The sequence below is a fragment of the Drosophila serrata genome, unplaced genomic scaffold (genome assembly GCF_035046125.1).
Source record: "Drosophila serrata isolate PLE 108 unplaced genomic scaffold, ASM3504612v1 contig_245, whole genome shotgun sequence".
Taxonomy (NCBI): Eukaryota; Metazoa; Arthropoda; class Insecta; order Diptera; family Drosophilidae; genus Drosophila; species Drosophila serrata.
This window is the reverse complement of record NW_028257143.1, coordinates 462,160-490,106: the sequence shown is the minus strand read 5'-3', so window position 1 is coordinate 490,106 and position 27,947 is coordinate 462,160. Positions and strand designations below refer to the sequence as shown.

General features: G+C 41.4%; 1 protein-coding gene across 2 annotated transcripts; it reads left to right on the top strand.

The window, feature by feature from the left end:
• The first annotated feature begins 197 nt into the window (after positions 1-197).
• On the top strand, positions 198-27,947 carry Nlg2 (Neuroligin 2). 2 transcript variants are annotated; one of them, XM_086832257.1, is made up of 13 exons: positions 198-1,143; positions 18,376-19,331; positions 23,055-23,287; positions 23,555-23,911; positions 24,072-24,267; positions 24,383-24,484; positions 24,545-24,740; positions 24,900-25,088; positions 25,151-25,293; positions 25,392-25,717; positions 25,781-25,936; positions 26,005-26,184; positions 26,256-27,947. In XM_086832257.1, exons 2-13 carry the CDS (start codon positions 18,799-18,801, stop codon positions 27,287-27,289), a joined length of 3,645 nt encoding a protein of 1,214 aa, XP_086688383.1. In that variant the 5' UTR covers positions 198-1,143; positions 18,376-18,798; the 3' UTR covers positions 27,290-27,947. The 2 variants fall into 2 exon arrangements, with proteins under 2 accessions (XP_086688383.1, XP_086688384.1); XM_086832258.1 differs by lacking the exon at positions 198-1,143 and adding an exon at positions 16,736-18,298.

Sequence of the window (27,947 nt, the reverse complement as noted above, 5' to 3'; positions counted from 1 at the left end):
ACAACAATGGCAACAACAGCAGCGAGCACGCTACAACAATAATAATAACGAATGGCAACAATAAACTGAGCTTGCGCCAAATACGAAATGCGAAAATTTGTGGGAAAAACGAACGACGAACCTCTCGCTCACGATGGCAGGAACAACAGCAACAACAATAGAGCGACGAGATGGGAAAACAAAATCAGACACACACTCACACACACACACGCAGCCCAGGAACGAAGAGCGGCTCTCACCGAAAGCTGCTCAAAGTGAACGTTTCGGGTGTGCGTATGCTTGCTTGCCTGTGTGGGTGGTGGGAGAGCTTCACCCGAAAAAAGTTTTCAACTTGAAATTGAACTGTGTGGCAATAGTGGAAGGAAGAAGCACCAGGCAGCATCAGACAAATTGGAGAGCGCCCGTTGTTGTCGGCGCCGTTGTTGTTGCTGCAGCTGCTCCACTCTCTCCCCTGGCTTTCACTGTTGGCTTTTGTTGTTGTGGGAGCGAAAATATTTTAACGCAATTAGAGTCGGAGCATCGTTGTGTCAGCATCAGAGCAAGAGCGAACGCGCACGCAGACGGACACGGACACGGAGTACGGATAGAACGCAAGAGGAAACGAGAAAAACAAGCAGAACAGAACCGAACAGAGCCAGAATAAGAAGCTGAAGTGTGACGTGTGAAAAAGTCAGCTCACAGCCAGTGTTAAAAAGTGTGACCAACGATAGAAAAAAACCCGAGCAGACTCAATTAACTGTGAAAACCTGCTGCTCGCAAAGACAAAGCCAAGCATAAACGGGCACCGACTCATACGCACGCACACGTATAAGCCGTGCGAGTGGGAAAAACGACGGGCAACGAGCGAGCGAGAGAAGTGAAGGTGAAGCTGAAGGAGAAGCGCGAACAATTTGTTGAATACAACGGGACAGTCACCAAAAGGAAAAAAAGCGAAAGTGAAAACCAAAGAAATGACAAACTAAATTTGTAAGCCAAATAAACTTTTAATACTCCGTGCACTCAAGCCAACGTGAACTAAAATAAAACTACAGGCAAATTCCAGCGCATCCTGACAAAAAAGGGGAGAAAATTGGCGGCGCAAAAGTTAAAAGGGACAAAGGCGATTAAGCAGCTTGCCAAGGACGAGGACCAACAGCTCGAAAGGTGAGCCCAAATAAGTCATGCAAAAGTAGATGAAAAAGGACGAAGCACACAAAAAAGAAATGTACAGGCAAAGTTCCTCCTATTAATTCCGAAAAAAACTAGAGTGTGCCGACTTGGTGTTGTCCATTCATAGTGCCTGTGTTTCTTATATCCAATGATGTTCATTACTCCAACTTACAAAATCTAATTGTTATTGAATTCTAGCCGGCTTAAAATAATAGGTTATATTTAAGCTCAGTCATCTTTATCTGTATTTTTAGCTCGGCATTTAATGTACATATCTTGGAACAATTCGGTTAAAAAGTCTTGGTAATTCTAGTGTTTATATAATGGTAATTACTGTATTAATGCGGTCAAACCTATCATACCCTTGTCCTCTACGAGTAGAGGGTACAAAAAATAAAAACGCCCCAAACAGATTTTTTCCCTCTTTGAAAGTGACAGTCGTCGACGTCGCCGCTGACGTCGCGTCGTCGCCTTGCAACGCCTCAAGATGGCTCTGCCGCGGTCGCTGCCGAAGCGACGCCGCAGCTCCTTCTTTTGCTCCTTCATCTTGTTTTCCTCCAGCTCCTTCCTCCTTCTCATCTGCCGCTTTTCAATTCACCCTGAGCTGCCTGCAGAAAGAGAAAGAGAACGAGAGTGAGAGAGTGAGCTACGCTCCTCGGCTTCCTTGCTCCCTTGCTATGCCCAGCATAGTTGTTGGTTTTCCTGTTATTCATAGGCAAACATAGGCAAACAAGCAGAAGCAAGGCAAAGAGCAACCTGCGTGGCTAAAACAACAACAACAGCAATGGCCGCAAACATCAAGGACCGCTGCGAGGGCGGATCTCAGAATGAAATTAGCCCGGCTCGGCTCGTCTCGGCTTGAAATTTTCCAGGAGCCAAGAAGATGACATTAGGCCTGTGTGCCACTTTGCGATATTGGCCACCTTTGGCTTAATTCCATCAAACGCTGCGGTTCGCCCCGAAAAGTATGCTTTGGCTTCTGTACTCGCTGCGTTAATCCCATCAAAAAGAATTTTATACGAGCTCCGTTACGTCAAAAAGTCAGCCGCATTATTATCAAATATGGCCGAACATATAAAAAAAAATTCCTTACTTTTGCTTTGGCTTTGTAAAACCCTTTAGAGCCCGATTTCCACCGCTTAAAAAGTAGTATCCAATTTTATTTTATTGATTTAATTTTTTTTTAGATACAAATTAATAAAATTTAAATATTTAGCTTTTAAAGTATAATAAAATTTGTATTAAATTTGTCTTTTCATGCAGTCAAGTTTATAAAACAAAATATTACGAATACGTACATATACGTACGTATACGTAATATTTTCTTTTATAAATATCATATTACGTATACGTAAAATGTTGTTTATTATATTCCAAAGCTAAATATTTTAATTTTATTAATTTGTATATACGTATCTTATTACGTATACGTAATAATTTCTTTTATAAATATCAGATTACGTATACGCAATATTTTGTTTTATAAACTTTTATGTATGAAGAGACAAACTTAATACATTTGTTTGTTATATTGCAAAGCGAAATATTTTAATTATATTAATTTGTATATACGTATCTCATTACGTATACGTAATATGCTACGAATATACGTATACGTAATATGCTTAGACAAAATTGAATATTGAAATCCTTGACAACCAATAGAGCTGCCCTCGCTTCACCGACGGCTGGCGATGGCGGCAGTGATAATTCATGTCCCGCTGACATTTTTGGGTCAAAAAACTAAAATATTATGTGGTTGCTCTTGCCATTTGGTTGAACGTGTGCGTGTGAGTGTGCCTCGTCCGTCTGGGTTAGAGCTGGTGTGTCTGTCTGTCTGTCTATGTTTGCTGTATTTGTGTTTTGCGGCTTGTAGTCATTATTTCTCTCATTCAACCTTCGGAACACCACCCCTTGGTATCCATCATGCCGTGGAGGCTTCTCGCCTGTGGTGCGTGAGTCTGCCTGGCATTCCGGCAGATTAAAATTGCATCCGGCGCGCCAAACAAAAGACTGTTGACCAATTTCGCTTAAACATAAAACAAGGAAAAATTACCAACGGTCCTGGCAAAGGTTCAAGCCAACGCACACAGATGCGCACATTTACTAAATAGCGACAAACAAGGCGAGGACACAAGCACATAAACACACGAAGGCAAACAGAAATGAATTCATAGTAAAAGTCTTAATTGAAATTTTTGCCTGAAATGTGTACGAAGGGGATTTTTTACTGTTCTGCGCCACCTAAAATGAAAGCGATGTGTCCATGGCGGGACCTGTATATATATCATCCCCATATAGGATATATACACCGATGTGTGTGATGCTGGCTCCCTGGCTGGCGGCAACTTTGTGTGCCACCCAAGCACGGGACAAGCCAAGTCAGCCGAGGGGGAAAAAAAGCAAAAGTCGTGGCCTGTGGTGTGAACGGATCCGTTGAGCAGGACGCAAAGCTCGGGACGGAGTATGAGATTCCTGGGGATTGCAAGTGGGGATATGGTGGAACTTTGTTCAGCTCTTGGCTTTACCTTTGTATCATATTCTTTTATTTAACTTTGTGTATGTGTTTCGTATTTCTATTAGATTGCCTTCCACCAGCTTCCCAGCCGAGTGAGAGGCAATCAACGTTGCGCAGGCAATGAGTTAAATGTTTGATTACAAAATTGCATTCTACACCTTTGGGAATTTCTTCTAATTTGGAATTCTCCATTTAGTTAGTGAGAGCTAGCTACGAGTCTCAAACGAGTAATTATATTCAATACTTTAAAGGTTTCAGCATTGTGTGCTTTAAATTAGGCACCACAAAGTTCTTATGTGTAATTTCACTTAATTGAAACAGTTCTGCCAAATAAACTATTGTAGTAGTACAGTTTTGAATTGAATCCATAGCAATTCACGGAATGCTCGACTTAAATAAGAGTAAATTGAGTGAAATTATACATATATTTAATATGTAAACGAGCAGGTCTGTAAATTCTTTGAAATATTTTCTGGAATCGCATTTATTTGAGTAATTGTGTGAAAAACCAATTAAACATAAATCGTTCAGGTATTTAATGTGCAAACATTATTTTTAATCAGGGAAAACATTTTCAATTCATTCATTTCACTGGAAAAGAAGTTAAATTTACCAACAATTACGCATACGCCATGTTAGCCACCAATATGTAAATTATTTACCAAAGAGAAATTATTGCTGACCGTATTTAATGTGGCTGAAGTATTCTTTTTTTAAATGCACTAATAAAGCAACTAAGAAAAAACGTCTAAAGTTTGATTTTAACCAAGTTATGTCTAGCCATTGCGCATACGCAATGTGAACCGCAACTCAACCAATAACAAATAATTGTTTCAACAAAAGCACGTAGGTGTAAAACTGAAAAAAAGGATGTGTTAACATTCATTCGGACATAATTATTTATTAATGTATGACATTAAATAAAAACCAAATCAGTTAATGGGTTTGTCGAATGGCATTAATTAATGCCTTTTTTACACTTTAGAAGAATTTAATCTAATCAGTTTGATCTAGAATTATATATATGGATTTCAAATAAGCGTAGGTGGGACTTAAAATTAAATCCTATTAAAGAGGGCATTAACTTGAATTTTAAAATTTATCGTAAATATTTTATTAATCATTTTAATCGCTTTTATTAGCCATGCATTCCTATGCCTCACTGTTGCACCCAATTAACAAGATGTGACATGAATTTACACCCCTGTTTTTTCACGTGATTGCTTTTTTGAAATATTATTTATGTGGCAAGCCAAATCAATGAACGAAAAATGTTTCAAGGCAAACACATTATTTTAGAGAATTACTCATACGTCACGTTGCCAATGGCAACATTTAAAGCCTCTCTGCAATGCAGTCAAGTCAGCATTGCGCTAATTATCTTTTTAAAGAATAATTAGCATTATTATTAGAGGAAATAAAATGAGTATAAAACGGGGAAATATCTGGATAAAAATCGGGGTTTCGGGAAACCAAAGCGAAGATATATTTGGTAATTTGTTAAGCCATTAGCTTTACTTTTAGAAAATAACTCTTATCGAGAGTGGGGAATTAACAAATGGCCAAGAGATTAGGGGACACGAGGACTAGTGGCAAATCTAACATGGCTATAAACACAAGATCCAACACTTTTGTGGCCAACACCCACCCGCACCCCCTCAACTGGCCCCGCCCCCCGGCCGTTTGCTTTGAATGGGGAATGAATCTGAATCGAAACGTTGTGTTGGCTAGAATTTATGTGTCTATTGCCAAAGGATTCTATGCAAAAGGGACACAAAGGAGATGGCAGCCAAAGGAGATGAGCCTGTTGTGGATGGCAGTAAGACGTAGATGAAAGGGTGCTGGAGTGGGGCGTGTGCCCCTCCCACGCCCTACACACACACACACACGCACACACAAATACACGCGAGCGGGCATACATACGCAATTACACGCCCACTTTGCTTTATATTTGCAACTGTTACAAAACTTGGCTTCATCTTCTCCATCAGATTCTTCTTTTTCTGTCGTTTGCGTGTTGTCTGCGTGTGTGTGTGTGTGTTTTTGCTGCTTGTGTGTGTGCGTGTTTATCTTGGCCAGAAGCTATATAGTTTATCTATGTGCATGTTTGTTGTTTGCTGGCGGTCGTCGACTGGTGTACACTTTTCCGCACTTATTCCATATTTAAGAGGCAATTTATATTCCCTTTTTTTGCACTCTCTATCTGCTAGAGCTGGCTCTCTCTTTCAGGCTCTCCGTCCGGCAGTCTATTCAGCCTGCCATTCAACTTCAGCTACAGTTTCCGCTGCTTGGCTCGCCTGATTCTGTTTCTGATTTAGCCGCTTCCGCCAACACAGGACACGACGGAAAAACAAGTGGAAACGCTGCAGTTGTCTGCTTTCGGCAACGAAATACCGCGTACACACTGCGCTTTGCTTGAAAATGTGTTGCATACCCGAAAGGCGTTACTAAAGAAAAGAAACTGAGACCTCAATATCTGATGCTCTTAGACTACGATAAGGTGACTTGTTATGACGATATATAAATAAATCGAAAATGCTTCTTATATTAGGAATATATTTATTTATAGTATTTATAAAAGAACTCTAGGTAAATAAGCAGATAATGGCTGGGTCCTTGTAGTCACGGAAATCACTAAAGTGGTTATTAGGGACTTGTATTTATTTATTTATTTATGTACTTCACCAATGGATAATTCCTTACTGACTGCTTTATGGAAAATAATCCCATATACCCATAGACTACACAAGTACCGGATATCAAAGGCCCCTTCCGCCCACTAAGAAGCAAACAGAGAAGCCAGCTTACCACTGCCACTAGTGCTCCTCCATTCTGTGCCCACTTTGCGTGGTCTAACCCCTCGCCCTGCGGCTTGTGCTGCGGCTGTCAGTAGCCAATTATCATTTTTTGAAATGAATAAAAACGCTGGCTGCCATCGTCCTCCTAGCCTCCCATCCTCCCATCCTTCTATCCTCTTGCCCGGATGAATGGTGTGTGTGTGATTGTGTGTGAGTGTGCGTGTGCCACGTAGCATCCGCAGATGCGCGTGTATCTAAATGGCATTTCCATAGCCACAGTTGCCACGGACTCATCCGTCTTTGCCGCCGCCTCTTTGCACCTTGCGGCTATTGCAGCGGTTATGGTTCTCGGTATGGCTCTGGCTACCGATCCAAATCCCAATCCCAATCCCAATCCCGTTCCAACTCGGCTTTTCCTTGCTGGCTTTTCCTGCTTTTTTATTGTGTCATAAATTATTCAAACGTAAACCTCATCAGCGGGCGGCAGGCAACGGATCAGGATAAAGATGCGGCCCAGCCCCTCGGCCTATCCCACTGCTCCGCTCCTCATTATCAGCGGCAGACATTTAACGCACACTCCTTCATATAGTCGTATATCCAGGCACTTCGCATGTCCTTATTTTCGTATCTTATACGGTGGCTGTCCCCCGCAGACAAAGCACACTGGTCAGGAATGTATAATTATTAATTCGAATATGAATAGAACATTAAAATATTACAATGTTGCTTAAAGAATTGTATATGGAATTATTATTTATAATATTTATTTATTTAGTTATGAATGTATGTTTACTACACGAATTTTCAAAATGTTGCTTCATTAATAATTATATTAATGATTATACAAAAAATATATTACTTTCGAATTTTGTATTCCAAAGGCAATAAAATGAGCATTTTCATGTTTAGGATTTTAGAATTTCTTATTGTTCTTAACATAGCTTCCCTACTATTGTAATTTAAAGAGATCATTTTCCCTACGATATTTAATCAATTTACCGCTAAATGTATAACAGGATTTAAATATTTAAGGCCCTCTACAGAATTTTCATATAATATTTATTGCCTGCAAAGAGGTGCATTATAAATTAATAACTTACAACTTGCAATGAGCCATGATGCATTTTCCATAACTCATGTTGTGTGTTCAATCGAGCTATTCCTATTTTATATGTATTAAATTTAAATATTTACAATTCAATTCCTGTACTTTTTTTGGTATAACGCAAAATAAAAATAGCAATCTGATATACCATATAACCTTTTCAGTTTAACTTTCGTAATTAAGAAAATACTTGCCTTTGTTGATGTTTCCTCTAACCCAATCGAGTTTTATATGTGTTTATTTTACCAAAATTGCTTTATATTATTATTTTGCAATTGTAAATTGTGAATAATTCGTTGGCGGCATCGAACAAATTGTTTGAACCAGTGTGCAATGATGCGGAAGCAATCGGAAGCATGACCCAGCGGGTTGTGGGCAGTTGGCGTGGGTGCGATGGATGATACGCGAGGACTTCGCACTCGGCGAGTCACTTCCATAAATAAAGGAGGCGCTGGTTGGGGCGTGGTGGCACCAGAGTCGCGCCATCACTTGATAAATAAGTAGTGCACGTAGGCATTCGGCATAATGAAGCGAACGCCCCCAATGCCGCCGTTGCTGCCGCTCGCCACTTCGCCTTTGGAGGGGCACAGCAATTTGTTTGGCCCATGCGGCGTATACGTAATCACGCATTGATATGCCATTTACTGGGCCGACAGGAACAGATGAAGAGGAGAGATGTGGAGACAGGAGACAGGATCCAGAGCAGGGATTCTGACTGATTTATGCAGTCGATTTTGCAGTTTTAATTTTATTGCGTTCTTTTTATTCATCCGCCACTTTAAATGCTCATCCCGGAAGTACTCATCCCCTTTGGGGCATAAAAGGTTGGAGCCCAAATTTAATTTGCACTCCTCCACCTTTTATGCCCCCCAGCCATACCGTGGCCATATTCACAGGGCCAGAACCAAGTCGTTACCAACTCTGATTACATGTTAATTATCATTGCGTAATGAATTGCCCTTTTGTGCTCTCACATGTGTGAGTGTGTGAGTGTGTGTTTGCCCCACCGATTTTACAACCGAGAGTATTTAATGCAGCAGACCGGCATACAAATGTCGGAGAAATATATAAAATATTCACCATGTGGAGTGCTCCAAAGCGAGAGGCTTTTGTGGTAGCTGCCGCTGGAAGCTCCTCTGAGTGCCGAGGCACTCGGTATTTCTCTATCAATTTTAAAAATTATTGCATTTGATTTACCCAACGATAGCATTCGGAATTAAAACAATGCGGGTAACCCAAATATAAATAATTGGTTTTCACTTTCCAGTACATGTCACGTAATTGTTGATTGCTAAATATAGAAAAATGGGAAAATTTTTAAATTAAACATGCAATATTTAAGTTCTTTATCTGGCTGGAAATTAAATTGAAGTTAAACAATAAAACAAATACTATGTACTATGTTAACAGACTATAATAAAGAATATGAAAACCGCATTAAAAGCTCAGTGGTAAGCTAAAAACTCTAAAACTAAAATGACTATGCAAACAATGGAGAAAACTTTGAATTTAAATCAAAGATAAATGAATGCCACTACTCACCTGGAATCGAAATCCAGCGGAAAATCGGTTGAGTCCAAAAGGAGTTCAGCTATATCCTAAGAGGAGCTTAGCAGGACTTAGTCGCCTGAACAAAACAAACTGTGCTTGCGGCCGCACTCGTAACGTAAAGCACACATCCTTGAGAAGCACCCATATAGACATACATATGTATGTTTGGGGGGAAGATAAACAAGTATGCATACTCGAATCGCTCCCACACCTAGATACATACATAAATACATTAACAATACACACAGAGGAGTCCTGGGCCAGTGTCTCTGTGTGTGTGTATGCGCAGGCTCAAATTAATTCCATTGGCACCGATTGAAAGTTTTCGGTTCACGGCAGCAATAAATTTCGATTGGGATATATAAGCCAAAGGGATGTACAAACCATATACTCGTATGTACGAACACCGCATGGGGTATCGTATAAAGCAGCATTAAGTGCATCCTTTTAATTTACATGCTCATTAAACTACAGACCAACTCAATTTCCACAGAAACACAACAGAAACGGGCCCCTCACAAAACAAAGTCACACAAAGTGTGCGAAAACAGAAGATTTTCCGGCACGCATCTCTTCGTAGTTCGAACCGAATGATGAATAAACTTGACTAGGCTCGAATCTTCGCAGAGGGGGGGCGGGACGAGCATTTGCATTAAACCCATTTAATTATACTAAGTACATAGTAAATACGATAAGTGGAGTACCCCATCGCAACAGGAACAGCATCGACAGTGGTAGAGAGTAGTTTCCCATGTTTACATTCAACCAAGTACCTCGACTCTTCTCGATGCCCAACCTTATTACACACACCACATTTTTACTACAGTCAAGCCTCAACAACAACAACTTTCTGGTTTTTCAAATTACTTGTCACAAAATTAAGTTTTAAAAATGTTTGTTTTTTCTTTAATTTGTTATCAAAATAAGCATTATTGCATTTTAAGATACATATGTCAATGTGTGTTCCCTTTTTATTTAGAAAGGATCCTCCTTCCTTTACCGCTTTTTCTATAATTTGTATGTATCTTTATCGGAATTTTTTGCTGAAAGACCACAATATGATCATTTTCTTAAGTTATAATTATTCTAGGGAGACCGTGGGCAAAGGCAAAACTCTAGGATTTCAAGCTCCCAAGTCCCATTAAGAAAAGGGTAACAATTGATGGGTTCTTATGCCAAACATCTTTCGCAGTGCATTATATTTCCAGCTTCCAAGAGTTTTTAAATCTTCAAAAATTCATCTTTAAAGATGTTTGAATTTAAATTTTTTGCGTAAACACTGTACCATGACCCAACTATTAACAATTTCAAGCTGGGGCTAGTTGAGTCAAGTTGAGTTGGGTAGCATGTTGAATGTGTTTGCACGCCTGTTTGGCTCTTGCCGCAGTCATAAATAATTTATGCCTCCGTAATTTGGTCAACTTTACTTTAGTCGTCGCCACAGAGCAGATCCCATTTCCGCCCATCGCCGTATATCGTATATCCTGCTCCTGCATCTCCATACGTCCCCATCTGTATCTTCATTCCCATGTTAATCACCTCCTACATGGCACTTGTACATGTACATATACACTATACCATAGACTTGCATAAATCAGCTTAGAATATGTTTCAATTGACCACAGTTGCCTCATTTGCATTTTGTGTGCAGCAACAAAGTCCTTAGGTCATTAGGCGTCAAAGAATCCTGGGGGAGTAATTATAATTAGAATTGGAACTAGTAGGACAACAGAGTCTGTGTGTTCCACATAATTGATAATTATTTCATTTGTCTATGGGGAGAAATTTCCTTGAATATGAAAGGAGGTGAAAGTTGCCTCGGGCTTTAATAAGAATATACTGGTTTGAGCATTAAAGCGATGTGAGTACCGCCTTGATATATTAACTCCAAATAAATATATTTAAAAATGAAATAGTTGTCTCAATAAATCACTTTGGGCTTAAGAAAATAGTTACAAGGACGAGCATCATACGGAAAGGGAAACAAAAAGCAACCACAATGGACCTGTAAACAATATCAGTTTTTATACCCCCAGCAGGAGGGCTGAAAACATCCAAATGAAGTCCATTAAAAAGCAATTTCCCCCCGGTGCTAAAACAACAAAAAGGCAGAGATTTCACAGAGCTGGTTCAACCTTCAGCTTGCTCGGTTCAAACTTTATTTTCGATTTCCGTTCCGTTCCGAGAGCCCCAAGGGTTGAGGAGCGGCCCCTAATATGAGTGACTGTAAATGTCAGACACATATTCACTTTCCCATTGCCTTGGCACCCGAGATATGGCAATAAATTTATTTGTCAACTTGTTCAAACTTTCCTCCCGACAATTGTGCAAAAATAAATAGAATTGTTTTCTAATTACGAAAGGGGGCAGGCTTTAATATACATAAATCTTTTGGGGTGGATCCCCGGCAGGGAGCGAGGATGCAGTCATAGTGTGTCATCCTGCGGGTCGAACGGAAGGAAAGTTGATTCTATATGCATTATTGACAAATTCCCTGTTATTTTTGTTCGCTCTTTTTCTTCTTTTTTTGTTTGTGGGGCAACAGAAATGCATTTCCGAATGAGATTCGCCAACTCGGCAAATCTTCACTGTGGAACAACAACTTAAAAAATAAAAAAAAAAAAAGTAAAAATGAGTGCGGAAAAATACATAACAAAGTTTGCAGAAACGAGAGCAAAAACGAGACCCAAAGAGCTTGCCAAGTGCCCGGGACGCCCGGCATTCCTCCTCCTCGGACCCAATCCTCGACCGCGCCCCTTTCCTGTCTTATTCGGTTGTGGATTCAAGCAGCCATGTAACCTCGTTTATTCTGCAGCATAATGAAAGGGGAAAGTTCTGTGATTTCACCGCCCATGGTTCCGGCAAATGCCATCCAGTCCACAGAGTGCGTGTGTCCCCCGCACTCGGAGAAACGCGGCACTATTATTTACCTGAAAAAAACAAGGGGACAAAATAATGTAATTATCTTTCCTATTCCTTTTTTTGAAGACTTTAGTTTGAATCAGTTTCCTATAACTTTTAACGTACTTAAATCATCGCTTTCAAAGGTGATTTCACGGATAATGCGTTAAATTTTTCGTTGAGCTAAAAATAAACATTCAAATAAGAAGATAAAATAACAAAATTTTAGTTAAATAAGATTAGATAAGAATATTATTTACTTTACTTTAGTTAAATAAGATTAGATAAGAGTATTATTTACTTTAAAACCTAAAAATCAACCGAATTGACGAATTTATTATGATTTATACAAAAACACTCGGAACTACATATTTTAAAGAGAACTTAATGTTATTTAGTGTTAATAAATATTATATTTGCTATAATCAATTAAAAGAACAAATTAGAAATGTATGTATATGTATGTATTCCTTTAAAGATCTAAAACTATTCTAAATCATTATAATTAATCGATTTATACTACAGAGTAGTTCCTTTTCTTATTTGTTCCTATTAAAGTCGACTTGTCAATGACAACATAGTAAACTCTCACTCTATTTGAAAAAAAGATAATTTGGTTAATATTTTCTCCCAGTGTATGCGTCCCTGTGTGCGAGTGAGGTGCAACAACGACGGCTGGCACTAAATGGCATTTGAAATGTTTTGTAGTTCCACATTCTCGGCCTGGCGATGCCTGGCTCGTCCTGGGCCTGGGCCTGGGCGCATGGCTTTCGCCTTTTGCCATTTCGAGCAGACGCTTCGTCCTTTTTCTGACAGCCGGGCAAATGGAGGACCCGCACACACACACACACCCAAACACACACACATACGGCCGCTTACCAAAAAAGGTCAAACGAGAATTATAATTTAAATGGCAAATAAAACAAAAAACACTGCGAAATTAAAAAGGATAAGGGGGCGTAATTCCTTTTTTGGTGCGAAATTGAAATCGCTAAGGTCCTCGACAGCCTGTCCACGGCCCTTTCACAAGTCCTTGTAACTTGGCTGCTAATTATATCGCATTTTCATGATTGCACCAAATGGGTTCATCAAACGATTTGCAAACGAGGGTCGAGTGCTTTTCGCCAGATGAAGAAATCCAAATATATATTTTTGGTGACCCTTTCGGGACGTAGTGTGAGCCGAATTCTCGGAAAGATTTCCGAACTTGACTTAAAGCTGGCCAAGAGTAAAACAAAAAAGTAAAGTGAATTTTCAGCTGTATATACTTTAGCTAAAATTACTTCGATTCAGCAGTTTCTGATCAAGTTTTCATGTTTACTGAATCGAATCGAGTCGGCAAAAGTCAAGTAGTAGCTACCCTTATAGGTTCCTGACTTGACAGAAATAATTTATTGAACCAGCCATAGTTTTAACCCACAATAGACACTTAATTCCTTGAACAATATTTGCCCAAGTGTCAACAAGGAAATTAATACATTGTGCTTAATATTTGAAAACAATAACACTAAGTGGTGGCTTTCAAGCAAAAACCTGAGCCAGACACAAAGCACCTGTCAAATATTTGCCAAATTGATTTCTGTAATTAAGTTTTCTGGCCAAGAGAGACCGGGCCAATTAAATTTAACAAAATTCCATTGTGTGACTTCAAATTTGATGGACAGCACGGCTCAGCTACATATATTTTAGACATAAAACAGCTATCTTTAAAGTTTGAAATATGTATATATTCGCCTAACCGTCTGCAGATTGCTATCAAATATTCTTTTGTGTGGCAGAGCGTAAGAAAACAAAAAATAACATTTCGCTAAGGCAGAAACTCTGACATAAAAACTCAACAGACATAACATAGCTGAAGCTCACTGAAAGATGGAAGATATATATATATATAGACCGAACAATCTGTATTTATTTTCATAAATATTTTCCTTACTCCGTCGCCTGGCCATTGTCTCTCCTCGCCGTCCTCGCTTAAAGCTTATTTCCTGATGTTCGCCGGGGAAAATCAATTGAATGCTCGACTAAACGAAAGATATTGCTTTGGTTTGGCTTTTCTTTGGCAATTTCCTTACAATTTTCAGTTGTCTTTGACTGCGCTTTCGGCGGGCAATGGGGGAAACACGAGTTTATCCAAGATTCATTTGCAAAACTTATTAAAAAGTGCTCCAGCCAGAACCGTCAATAGTTAACCGGCATCGCCATTATCATCGGCATCGACATCGACATCCACATCAACATCAGCCACATCGCTGTCTCTGGCACATCTCAGAAATTCCAACTGCTGTGCAATTGCCAACGCCATCGTCATTGCACAATTGCAATTCCTTCGCAATTGTAAAATGCAACAATTTTTAATGCGTCTTGCAACTTTTATTTCCACTTTTAATGCAAAAACTTCACCCAGCGAATGGGAATGACAGGGTGCGGAGTACAGCCCCTGGAGCAGGAGGCTCCATCTGTGCGGGAATGTGTTATTTTGCGGGTGGCCTTCCACTGCCACTCCACTCCTCGGGGATCGTTACCCAGTAAAAATGTGCTGGCATTGCGCGCACAGGACCACAGGCGTAGCTATTGGGGAGCAGCCAGCAATGAGCCTTTCCTGTAGCAAATATTCGAGATTACATTGAGAAATTGCTACTTTTTTACACTGGAGTTGGTTATACACAGGGGGATTTTGGTCACTTCATTACTTAAATAAAAGCTTTTCTGTCAGATCGCACAAGGATCGTTTTTGTTACAGGACACGCTCAGCAGGTTGCTTGCTCGTTTTTCACTACTTAAGCTCACTAAAGATGGAAGTTCATCATTATATACACAATTACTAGAATGTCACGTAAATCAGGCTTAATATTTGAAGCCAAAAGGAGGATTTTTAGAGGGGGAGGACCCTAAACTTTTTGATTTGGTTCGAAGAATTTTAATTTAGTTTTTTTTTTGTGCATAAACCATTGATTACACAGGGGATTTATTTTTATATTAAAATCAGACCCATATTATATCCGCAGTAGTATATAGCTGAATAGCTGGCCTACGCCCATGCTATCCTTTGTTCAATCAGGCCGCCTTGTTATCCTGTAAAGTAAAAAAAATCAGAAACCTGAGGCAACCCAGCCGAATGTATTAGATCGAATGCCATTGGAGGGGGTTCTTGAAAATCCGTTGGCATTTGAGTGATTCCCAGAAAATGGGCAACCAATAGTCTGGCTGTTGCCTGCAGCATCCCCATTACCTTCCTTGGCAGCAGAAATGAGAAAAGGACCTGAGAAAGTCGGGAGCGTAACATTTCCTGTTTGCGTTGCCATGATTTCCATGCCAGCTCCTCGCATTTCCGCTCTGCGTATGTAAATCCGTCTGCGTGTGTGTTTCATCTTCTGCATCTTTGGCCCCATCGGCCCCATCGGCCCCATCGGCCCCATCTCGCCCAGCTGTTGTGTGAATGAGCGTTCGTGATGCCTGGGATAAATGTCTGGGCCCCCATTTTCCATTTCCCCCTATATTTTTTTTCTTCTCCACTTTTTTCGCCCGGCGGGGCCAACGCCTTTCATGGAAAATATGCAATTTTATCGGTCTTTACAGATTTCCCATACAGAATGAAAGAAAGTTGAAACGACATAAAGAGGTAAAGAAAGCGCATGGCATGAAAGACATTTGCCAAGCAAAGCGGAATACTCGCAAGGGGAAAATGTAAATATTTATCATACAGGAGACAGCGGCGCGGCAGTGGCAGCTTCCACTTAAAGGGTCCTGCATAAACATAAATACTGAACGCTGCAGCAGGAATGCCATTTTCAGCTCTTAGTTAATTGAAAAGTTGAAATTTATTCGAAAAATCCCGGGCAGCCATGACTCAGAGCATTACTCAGCGCACAGGGAACCAAAGTCAACTGGAAGACACGAGCAATTTTTTCGTTAAAAACGTGCCGACATTTCGGTTGTCAACACACACACAGAGTACACACGGAGTACACACACCACACATAGCTGAGTGCGGGAAACAAAGGATGGCGCAGGGATATCCTTGATATGAGGGGGAAAAATGTTAAGCTGTCCATGGGCAATACTCTACGGTCCGCAGCATAGTTAAACTTTAGTTTTATGGCTGCAATTTAGTGAAATGTGTGTTTGTTTAGCCCGGCTCAACCGGAGTCATCCCAACCGGAGTCATCCCAACCGGTCTCAACTCGTCTCGTTTTCAGTCCGCCCTGCATTCTGCTCGTTGTTTTATTTTTGCCAATTGTTTAGCTTTATAAAATATACGGATTTAAACAGCTCTGCCTGGGAGCGGCAAAGATATATGGCCGCACTCCCAATCGTCCTGCTCCCCGCTCCCGGCTTTGCCTTTCCTGACCCGCAGAATGGAGCCGGGCGTAGCATTTGTTAATGAGGCCCACAAGAGCTTAGGAGTCCATAACATTTGTGCCGCTGCTCCGGGTCCACAGTTTTCCGAGCTTCCCAGTTCCCAGCTTCCAGTTCCGAGTGTGTGCTCCGTGTGTGCTTATGGCAGGGACAACGAACCGGCTAAGTACATTAAATTAACACCTAAAAGGTTGACAGATTTACACATTTTTATCTTAACCCAAATAAAACCACTTTACCCCATTCTGTCGGCGAGGCGAGTGCGTAGCCCACATTAGGGATTAACATTGTAATGTGATGAGAGTAGGCAATGTGTATTTCCATGCAAATGGACTAATATGCTGGAATATGTTTGCCGGCAGATAGATCCTTTTAGGATAGGTATTTGAAACAGGGTTTTTTAAAGGTTATTGTTCGATTAACTAATATCATTCAATAGCATTAAAGATAAATAGTGTTATTTATAATAATTTCTGAACCTCTTAAACGGATTTACTATTTACTATTTACTATTTACTGTGGCACTCCTGTGAGCTTTAATCATATAAAACCCATTTATGGCATGAAAATATATAATTTTAAATCCATTTATGGCAAAAGTGGATATTAAGAAAAGGTAGTTTAGACTTCTATAACAATAAATCAATAAAAACCTTCAATAAAGTCAATATAAGGATTAACAATCTTCAGAGCAAGATCTAGCGTTTAACATACATATCCAAGTTTAATGATATTAAAAATCCTTGCGAAATCAATAAAAGATCATCGGCTATCGTTAAAATTCGAACCAATTCAAACATCAATCATTGGGTTTCCCATTTCCCATAAAACACATTCGCCGAACTAGTTCACAGTGGACCAACACGTTTTCCAGGCAGCCTTTGCCCCAAGCTGCAGCTCTCAGAAGACCCATGCCAGGGATGTGAGATGCGGGATACGGAGGAGCAGTGTGATGGAGGGCAGAAGGCGAGGTCAAACGGTGCCGTAGCAAAGCGCTTTGCACCTGCACCACCGGTGACAAGGAGCATGGGGTTGGAGCAGCCCCATCACCATCAGCCCCGACACCACAGACGTGCACCGTCCTTAGTGCAGCCATAAAGTGGGCGCCAAAGCAGACCCCATTACGGTGCACTTTGGAAAATTTGATGAAAATTAGCTTTACTGGGGACTTTTCTTATCCAGTAATAAGATTCAATTAAAATAATTTAATTCCATGGCCAAAAGTGTGTTGAGGAATCGTATACCTTAAATATTTCATTGCATTTTTCTACTGTATGCCATAAAAATGTTAGTATTATTTGTTTAGTTTTTTAAGTGATTTTATAGCCTTAGTATGTCATGTTATTTTGCATCAATTATACATCTAAAGGATGGTAATTTTTTAGAGATAGATCAATAAGAGTTTACTAAAATAAGTTTTAAATTGAGCTTTTTATACCAAATATAACTACTATTCAATTTTTAGTTTTTAATTCAGCCGTTTTCACTATTTATGTCACTCGATCATTAGCCTTTCTGTATCAAGGAACATAGCTGCAAGACACCTTGCTAGTTAATACCAAAACTTATTCCTTTATAATCCAAATTGAAAACCCACTTAATGGTATTTTTCTCCGTGTAACGAGTTGGTGGTGCTGCTGATGCCAGTGCTGCATCTGCCGTTGCTTCTATGGCTGCTTGGCCGGATGCATTGACCAAGGCTATTTAAGGATGCCACGCTCTGATGCGTGGCGCAGTTAAGACCCGAGCCTGGCAGCGTAAAGGTCCTCTCCTCTCTGCTACGCTCCGCTCCTTTCCCAGCTCTGCTCCGAATTAAACTAAACTGAACTGAACTGAACTGCACTTTGCTCCGGCTAGCAATCTGCAATCTCATAAAAGGAAAGCAGCCCCGCTATTCGCCATTCTCGCAATTGGTTATAGGTTAGCTTCGCCATCGCTGCAGACTCGCTTTTGACGCTAACACTAATGCTGGAAATTTGCTTTTCTCACATTTGCAGACATTTTCCTGGATATCCGGACACGGAGGACGAGGGATTGGAAATCGGCGACGGGGACGGACGCTGAAATTGCGACTCTAATAGAGCGGAGGCCACCACGTGCGGTGTATAATATTTGAAATCAAAGCGCTAAAGTCCAACTATGGCGACGGTGCACGTGAATCACAAGCTCAACATGCGCACAACGGCTGTCAAAATGAAGCGGACCCGACATCCTGCCGCATCCTGTTTCGATCCCATTCCCAATCCCATTCCCAGTTGCAGTCGCAGTCGCAGTCCACATCCACGTCCACATCGCTGTCGCAGCCCCACGCCCAGAAACTGAGTTCGGGCTCAAGGCCAAGGAGCCGCCAGCCGGCGGAGACTCGGATAATTCAATCGCGTTTTCTACAAATTTACGGTTTGCTTTGCCTCGGTTCCTGGATGGCGTGCATTAAAACTATCGGCGCTTCAATTGAGCAGCAAACGCTTGCGGAAGCGGATCCGGATGCACAAGATAAAGATAAAGATAAAGAGCGGAAAGCGGAAACGGAAACGGACACAGAAACGGAAACGGATGCCCGCATCATGGCAACGGGAATTTGCATTATAAGACTGATAACATTAAAGAGATTTCTAGAGGATTCCACAACCGACGAACACAATCAAAGGCGCCAGCCATCATCGGCCACGTCAGCAGCGTCAGCCGGAGCAGCTGCCAGCCAACCAAGGAGAAGGCCACCCCATTATCCCGGAACCAGCTCAACTCCGCCTCCTGTCCACCCGGAGGCCACCATGCTGCTGCTGTTACTGCTCCTCACCAGCCTCTGGCCCGAGGGCTGTGAGTGCCTCCATGGCGGCAGTAACACGGTGAAGACCAAATACGGCCTCCTGCGGGGGATCGTGGTGCGCTCCTCGCCACTGGTAGAGGCCTTCCTGGGCATTCCCTATGCCTCGCCGCCGGTGGGCAGTCTCAGGTGAGTCTCAGGTGGAGTCGCGCGATTCAGTGTTGCTCAAGATTACGTCTCCCCGGGGAGTCGTGGTTTCATGTTGGGGTGGGTGGGGTTTTTGGGGTGTTGCCCAACCAAATGGAGCAGGCATCGTGACACTCACGACGAATAAGCATTTTTTGTGTAGTCAAGGATGCCAAGATTCGTTCCAAATTTTTAAAAATATTATATTTTTAGCTAACTTAGTTTTAAATTGTTTGAAAATAACTTGTTTGGGGAGCTTTTACTCAAGAAATATGATTTCTTTTAACACAAAAGCACTTTGAGTTCTGATGTAATTAATTCAAAAATTTCTCTTTATTTATTTTATTCATATGCTAATCATATGCAAGAGTTCTAGGGGGAGTAGTTTCAATATAATTCAATACCAAAAAACATGAATTTGATTAAATTATAAGTTGATTATAATAGAAATCTAAAATGTTATACATTAAAAGTAAAAATTGCTTTTAAGTGAAAGCGAAAATAACTATTTATATTGAATTGGAAACATAGAATAATTCATTGCATATTTCTGTACGTATTATTTTTGTTTAACAATTTTTAAATTCAATTGAATTGAGCAGAATTTTTACTACGGTCTTTAAGTTTAAGGAAACACAACGCGGTAGCCTAACGAAAACCCTTAATTTTTGTCTCCGTGCCTGGGTTACTCACGCCCGCACCTTCGGTCCGACCAGATATCGCAATCTGGATGCCACATGGGGGTCGTCTCGGGCTAAAAGGCTCGCCTCTCTTGGCCAACTTTTTTCACACTGCGCCGCAGCGCAACTTTATCCAAAGCAATTTTAATAATTATTCTCATGAAATATGTGTGTGGATGGTGCTTGGCACTACAGTGCTGGTCCGGGTGCGGGTCCGTTGGACTCCGGACTCCGGACTCTTGCAAGTGAGAAGTTTACGGACCCCAGCCCCGGAAATCCCAAAGCATTGTTTGAGGATTTAAAGTTCCGCAGGGACGGCAAGGAAGCCGGTGGGCTGGAGCCGCTCGTAATGAAGCCAAAGTGCTACTTGGAATTAATCCACAACTTTGCACTGTATACGTAACAATTAAAAAAGTTTTTTTTCTGTGAGCTAGTTTTTGGTTGCGATTTAAAAAACAAAAAACGGCAAAACACATTAAACTTCCGCGGTTGTTTCTCTCGAGGAATCAGCGAAGCTCCACACCCAATTAATAACAAAACAGTTGACGGCTCCGGAGAGCAACACGGCAGCACACGGACCTGCAAAAGGACCTCTGAGCCGCAAAGTTCGATAAGCCATTGCCAGGCAGTTGATGGTATTGAGCGGAAAGCTGAGACCCCGAGTGAAGTTTCTGGGATATTACAAAAGTTTCCCCTTACTTAGGCACTTTCACACTTCTGTGCGACATACATACACCGAAGGATATACAGGCGTTGGCTTGCGAAGGAGTAAAAGCTTTGTGTGACATGCATGAACAACAAGTGTGTTTGATGAAGCGATTGGATGAAGTACTTAAAGGGTCCTTCAGCAGCCGCCACCATCACCTTCTCTCAGTGCTCCGAGCTCCGAGCTCCGAGCTCCGTGCTCCGTGCTCCGTGCTGTTTGCTTAGCCACAATTCATGAAAATTGTTCTTTAATTACTTCCTGCGGGAAAGTGTGACGCCTGCGGAATGAAGTCGTTTATGAATGCGGTTCATTATCATGCAGCAACAGATGCCGAAAATCGGCAAACAGAAGTTAATCAAAAGCCAAATCCCCCAGATCTTCAGCTTTCCCTCGGCTCCTGGAGGGGACGAAGCATGCTGTAATCCTGCTGCTGCTGATAAAACGTGATTTTTGCTGCCAATTAATCAAGCGCATCTGTCGCCTATATTTTGTAATCAAAAATGCACAGAATATTAAAAAAGGTAGACCCATAAGGTGGCAGCAAAAATCGAATTCCACAAAAAGCTTTTTATGTTTTAGATGGTTATTTACCATACTGGCAGTAAGCCTTTTAGCTAACCTGCGCACAACAAATATTAGAGTACTATGTGGGTAAAAATTCAAAATTCAGTGTACCCCAACAGAAAAAGCAAGAATAAAACACCGAATAAAACGTTAGCTGTTAACACTCGACAAAAGTTGGCAAAAACAACAAAAATGGTTATATTTCGTTTATAAATAGTTTATAGCGAAAACTTTTTGCAACGGCTTCCATTCGAAAAAGTATTAATTTTAGCCGGAGAGCCCAATGTCGAATGGGTTTTTTTACCCGGTAGGGCGGAGTTACCGAAACTGTGAACGTGAAATGCACACGAACCAAGTCACGTAGAGCTGAAAAATTATGCTCGCCGCAAAGCGCGAGCTTTTTGTTTATGCGGTCCATTGTTTGCCTTTGCCCGGATGCCCAAAAATGGAGCCGGAGTGGGAAGATGAGAGCTGGAAGCTGACTAACTGGGGCTTTGGGGCTTGGGGCAGGAGCCGTGGCTGTAGCCACAAAGGAGCAAAAAACAATCAAAACGTTTCGCGTCAATTATCGCGTCATAAAATCAACATAGCATCAGCCAAGCCATATTTATCGCCGATGCCTGTCTCCTTGGCTCATCCAATCCGCAAATCCGCAATCCGTCCTTATGATCGATGGATTTCAACGCAAAACAATAAAATGCACAATTAATCAAAAGCAGTTTGCAATTTTGATTGATGGCCGGTACTTAGTTTCAGTGCTTTACGAGCCCAGCGAATCCCTTCCACTTAATAGCCACCATCTTCCACATATTCATCTATATATAGATATGTATATGTACATATGTATATATCTATATAAAGTCAAAATAATAGGCCTTCAAAATTTAATTGGCATTTAAAAATATTGTGAATTATTGTGCTGGTCTTTAGTTGATAGAAATATTAAGAATATTAATCAATTCTAAATGAAATAACATTTTCGAAATGATTTTTTTGTATTGTAACTTAACATAATAAATTAAGACCTTTTGACATCCATAATATTATTACTAATATATTTTACTAAAATACTAATTAATGATATTAAAATAATGTATCTTAAGAAGCAGCTAACTATATTAAAATAACTGAACTAAAATATTTCTCTTTGGCTTTTCAACAAAATTTGAAGATAGCGTGTAACCAGCTAGCCATCTAGCTATATCTATAGCTCGCAATAGTTCGAGATTAATAAAAATCAATTAAATCATATTCGAGAAGAAAGAAATATTTATTATATTTCATTTTTACATTTTTTACATTTTACATTTTTTACAGCTTTCAATTCAAATAACTTCTAATTATGGAAAATTATTGTATTTTAGTTTCTAAGGTACCACTTTACTTTGTTATTTTACAACCTATTTAACCTTAAAGACTTTAAAATAAGTATTCTTACAAAAACTACTCAATGGTATTTTTGTGACTATATAATAATTTAAACCCTAATAACATAGATAAATAAAGTAAAATTAAATATAAAAATAAAATTTGACATTTGCTAATAAGTAACCAAGAAACTTAGATTACAATTAGTTATTTTTATATTTAATTTTTTTGAAAGGCAACCTCCCTTATATTAGAGCTCTAATTCTGACCTGAGTTGTATTTGTATATATTTTGCGGGAATACTCTGCGTATACGTGATATTCGTTTGCTTTTTGCCCAAGTGGCCAAAACAATAAATTTACTTATCGCAACGAATATTGCTCCTTTCTCTCTCTGTGCCTTTCGCAGATTTATGCCCCCCATAACGCCCTCGACGTGGAAAACGGTTCGCAGCGCGGATCGATTCTCGCCCGTCTGTCCGCAGAACGTTCCCATCCCGCCCAACGGACCGGAAGCGCTCCTGGAAGTGCCGCGCGCTCGCCTCGCCCAGCTGCGGCGCCTGTTGCCGCTGCTCAAGAACCAATCGGAAGACTGCTTATACCTAAATATCTATGTGCCCTACGAGACGCGCCGCCAGAAACGTAAGTGTTCATAGTGAACTTTAAGTAGTCTTTGAAAGTGTGAAACAATAGCTTATGTATTGGTCTTCCTTATTCAACATCAAAAGGTATCGAAGCTTTCAATTCCGTAGTGCATTGCAGTGTTTTAAGGTCTCAACTGCAAGCATTGTGGGATTGGCAGCATTGAACCACCATGAACATCGCCTGCCACAGCATCGCCTGTGAATAAAATATTTGAACTCTCGTTGAGTAAAAAGTAATAACATGTCCCACCTCCTCTTTTGACAGGCAATATCGATGATTCTGCTGGCGAAGCTAAGACCAAACTGTCCACTGTGGTATTCATACATGGCGAATCGTACGACTGGAACTCAGGGAATCCCTACGATGGCTCCGAGCTGGCCGCCCACGGCAATGTCATCGTCGTGACAATCAACTTTCGTCTGGGAATCTTTGGTTTCCTCAAAACCGGCGGCAAGGAGAGTGCCCAGGGCAACTTTGGGCTAATGGATTTGGTTGCGGGCCTGCACTGGCTTAAGGAGAATCTACCCGCATTTGGCGGGGATCCCCAGAGTATCACGCTCCTGGGCTATGGCACCGGGGCTGTGCTGGCCAACATATTGGTAGTTTCCCCAGTGGCGAGTGGTACGATCTAGTTTTACCATGTCTAGTCCGTTCCCTTTTCTTTTTTCCTTTAATTTTTTTAAATTTAAACGAAGCAATGCTAACAGTTTGAGAACAAGGCTTTGATATAAACAACTTTTGAGCAAATAAAACTTATAAATAATTTCTAAACTTTTGCCAGATTTAATACAGCGCACAGTGCTGGTCAGTGGGAGTGCCCTGTCCCCTTGGGCCATCCAGAAGAACCCGCTCTTTGTGAAGCGTCGGGTGGCGGAGCAGACTGGCTGCCATGGCGATATGCTATACGATGACCTGGCACCCTGCCTGCGCACCAAGAGCGTCGCTGAGTTGCTGTCGGTGAAAGTGGATCATCCGCGGTAAGTCAGGCAAATGTGTTGGATAAACCATTTCCTAATATTAAATATTATCATAAATACCATAAAAAGTTACAAATTTAAACGGATTCTTATCCTTACCCTTATTTCCTTTCAGTTTTCTCGTGGGATTCGCTCCATTTGTGGATGGAACTGTAATATCGCCAGGCGCCAATCCCTTGGGCAGCACAACGCTGCCTCTGGGATCGGCTATTGTTAGGTAATTATACAGAAATAAGATGCATAATTTCGGAGTTAATCGCTTTTGTCAAAACGACAGTACTTCAGGAATTGAATATGCAAACTTTCCGAAACGAGACCTCATATTCTGCCTTACATCTGTGGAGTCCTATTTGGATTTGAGTGCCCAGGACTTGGAGTTTGGCTTTAATGAGACGCGGCGGGATCGTATCCTGCGAACCTTTGTACGCAACAATTTTCACTATCATCTGAATGAGATATTTGCGGTATTGAAGGTGAGACAAGTTGTCATTAAAAGTTGTAGCTTTACCTTTAGCTTATATCTCATGAAGGCCCAGAACCCAATCTCGTTTTAATTCAAGGATTTCATATTCTGAACTTCACCCCTTCTCGGGTCTGATACAATATAAAGTCCATAACTTTGCTTATTTCAGAATGAGTACACCGACTGGGAGAAAGCTATACGTAATCCTCTTAGCTCCCGCGACGCCACCCTCCAGTTTCTGAGCGATGGCCACACGGCCTCGCCGCTGATTAAATTGGGCTACATGCACAGCTTCCGCGGGGGACGTGCTTATTTTCTGCACTTTAAACACAAAACCGTAGAGGAGGAGTATCCACAGGTGAGAGTAGTCTTTAAAGGAGGAAAAATACCTTACTTAAATCAATGCTTTAAATTCCTCAGAGAACTGGTTCCGTGCGCGGCGAAGATGTGCCTTTCTGGCTGGGCCTGCCCATGTCCCCTCTCTTTCCACACAACTACACAACTCAGGAGCGCCAAATTGGTCGACTTATGCTGCGATATTTGTCCAATTTCGCAAAAACCGGGTAAGTTCTGAGAAGATACCCAACTGAAAAACTCGTAAAGCGTAAAGCATATTTTATTATTTTTCTGTATTTTTTTTTTATTTATCTTAAACCCACAGCAATCCAAACCTTTCCTCGGTCAAACCAGCGTTAGCCAATCCGAGCGAGGACACAAATCCTGCCCTGCATCATCAGAAGAAACGCTCCACTGGCCTAACCCATCCCAATCTCAGTGAAGCGCTCAACCTGGCCGTGATCTACAACCAGCGCCGGAGCAATGCCATGCACGAGAAGCGTTCCTACATCCGGAGAAGAATGCGGAGCAACGATGCCGCCTTTACCCAGCTGGGCATATCCAGTGACCGTGATGTGGGCAGCTATGATGGCGACGAACTGCCTTTTTGGGATGCCTACGATGTGGTCAATCAGCTCTACGTGGAATTGGGTAAGCAAACTAAAGAACATCTGAAGAGAGAGATATATTAAAGAAAATTTTTTTCATTTTCAGGGAACAAGGCCAACATTCAGAGCCATTATCGTGGTCACAAGCTGTCCATGTGGTTGAATCTCATCCCTCAGCTGCATCGTCACTTCAACATCAATGACCAGTCGATGAGACATCATCAGTTTCAGGACGATATGAACAACAGGGACCTTTATGAAGGTAAGATTTTGGAAATATAAATATGCTTAATGAAATCTATTAAATCGAAATCGATATTGTTGTTTTAGGCGTTGTGCGGCCACAGTTGCAGACGAAGCCAGCGGACGATGATCCCATACTTATCATGCAGAAGAGCAGAACAACGACGACGACGACGCCACCTCCACCGCCGCCACCTCAAAAGGTCCCGAGTACAAATGCCACGCAAGCTTTGAATGCCATGGCTACAGGTGCAACCACTACCACAGGTGAGCTTGAGTGATGGCCTTTGATGAAGTCTGCCCCTATTTTAATCGCTTTCCAATCCCTCCCATTGCAGAGTGCGGCATCGATGGCGCAATGTCCGTGTCCGAACTGACCACCACCCAGGCACCAAAAGACAATCGGACCGGAGTCACGCGGGTGGAGACGCAAAAGGACCTGGCCACCGCTTCCACGGGTATAATTGGAAACCTGGAGCTGCTCAGGCGACTAAGTGGCAAGCAGTTCCAGAGCTACACTACCGCCCTGATAGCCACCGTGGCCGTGGGCTGTTTCCTACTTATTCTCAATGTTCTGATTTTCGCGGGCATTTACCATCAGCGCGAGAAGCGGGCTCGCGATGCCAAGACCAAGGAGGAGCTGCAAGAGAGCGACACCAGCAAGAATTCTAGCATGCTTAAGCTCAACGCCTTAATGGGTGCTAGCGGAGGAGTGGGCGGACCCGGTGCGGGTGATATCGCCGATGCCTATACCTTAAGCGGTTCCGTCGTAGACAGCAAAGGCGGGGTGGGCGTGGTCTTTGGAGAATACAGCTGCTACGATGAGAAAACCAAGCAGCTGAAGGAAGAAAAACTTCTGGTGGAGCTGCCGCCATCGTCGTCGTCTTCAACGGGCCAAACCTCGCTAATGATGGACACCTGGGGAGCGTGCTCTACAAGCACTTTGGATTTGCTTAAGACCAAGCCGGGGGATCCTTCCATCGAAATGGTCACCTACGGCGTCCTGCCCACGGTGATGGAGTCCACATCAGCGATGAGCAGCAAGCGCGGATCCTTCGTGGACACAACAATGCAGTTTAACAGTCCGCAGCAATTCGATTATGCGGTCCAGTCCTCGGATCAGATGTCCTTTAAGGCGATAGAGGAGGCAGTCAAGGCGGCAGCCGTGTCCGATACGGAGATCACCAGAGACGATGATATACCCGAGCCGCCACCACCACCTCGATCATTTCTGGCCGCCCAACAACAACAGCATCAGCAGCAGCAACAAACAGGCATCTTGCGGCAAGCAGGTTCAGGGGGAAACTCGACAACAGGAGCCGGGGGCACCAGCGGCAAGAAACGTGTACATATTCAGGAAATCTCAGTCTAGCAATCATTACCCTCCTAATAATCAATGTGTGAGCCTAGTTTAATGTCTTCTACTTATTTTTTCTGGCTTAAACAGAATCAATAACCTTAAATTGCCCAACATTTATTGAATAAATTCAGTTGGCAACTAAAAGAAAAAGAAAACAATCTATTAATAAGATATCCGAACTATCTTCGAGCTAGTTAAGTTCGTTTCCGTGTAGCATTTAACATGATTTCGGATTCTCTCTATTAGTTTCTTAACTCACTTCCTGAAATTGAAGCTAATGAATATAATAGATGGACTCTGTTCTTTCCCAAAGAAAAGGCAAACAATCGTTGTAACCGTACGTATTATGTATGTTTGTATATTATGTAAATGTTCCTTGTAGAAGCGAATGAGAGGATATGGATATGTATTGTGTAGGAATCATTTTTCAACGTGTTATCATTGTGTGTATAGTTTATGTTCCTTTTTAATATACGATTAGGATCTGGTATTATATTGTATTTGCTTGTTATTTAATAATTAGCGAAATCAAACAGAATATGTAAGAAGCTTTTAATAATTTATAAAAAAAAAACAAAAAAACTAATAACTATGATAAACATATTGTGTATTTAATGTATTGTAAAATATTGACTCTATTTGTATGAAATACATATGTATTACAAAAGTA

Excerpts from the sequence above, each read along its gene's own strand:
- Nlg2 (XM_086832257.1), top strand. The coding sequence starts at position 18,799 with ATGGCGTGCATTAAAACTATCGGCGCTTCAATTGAGCAGCAAACGCTT. Across the intron at positions 24,741-24,899 it reads AGATATTTGCGGTATTGAAG|AATGAGTACACCGACTGGGA; the intron begins GTGAGACAAGTT and ends TGCTTATTTCAG. Across the intron at positions 26,185-26,255 it reads AGGTGCAACCACTACCACAG|AGTGCGGCATCGATGGCGCA; the intron begins GTGAGCTTGAGT and ends CTCCCATTGCAG.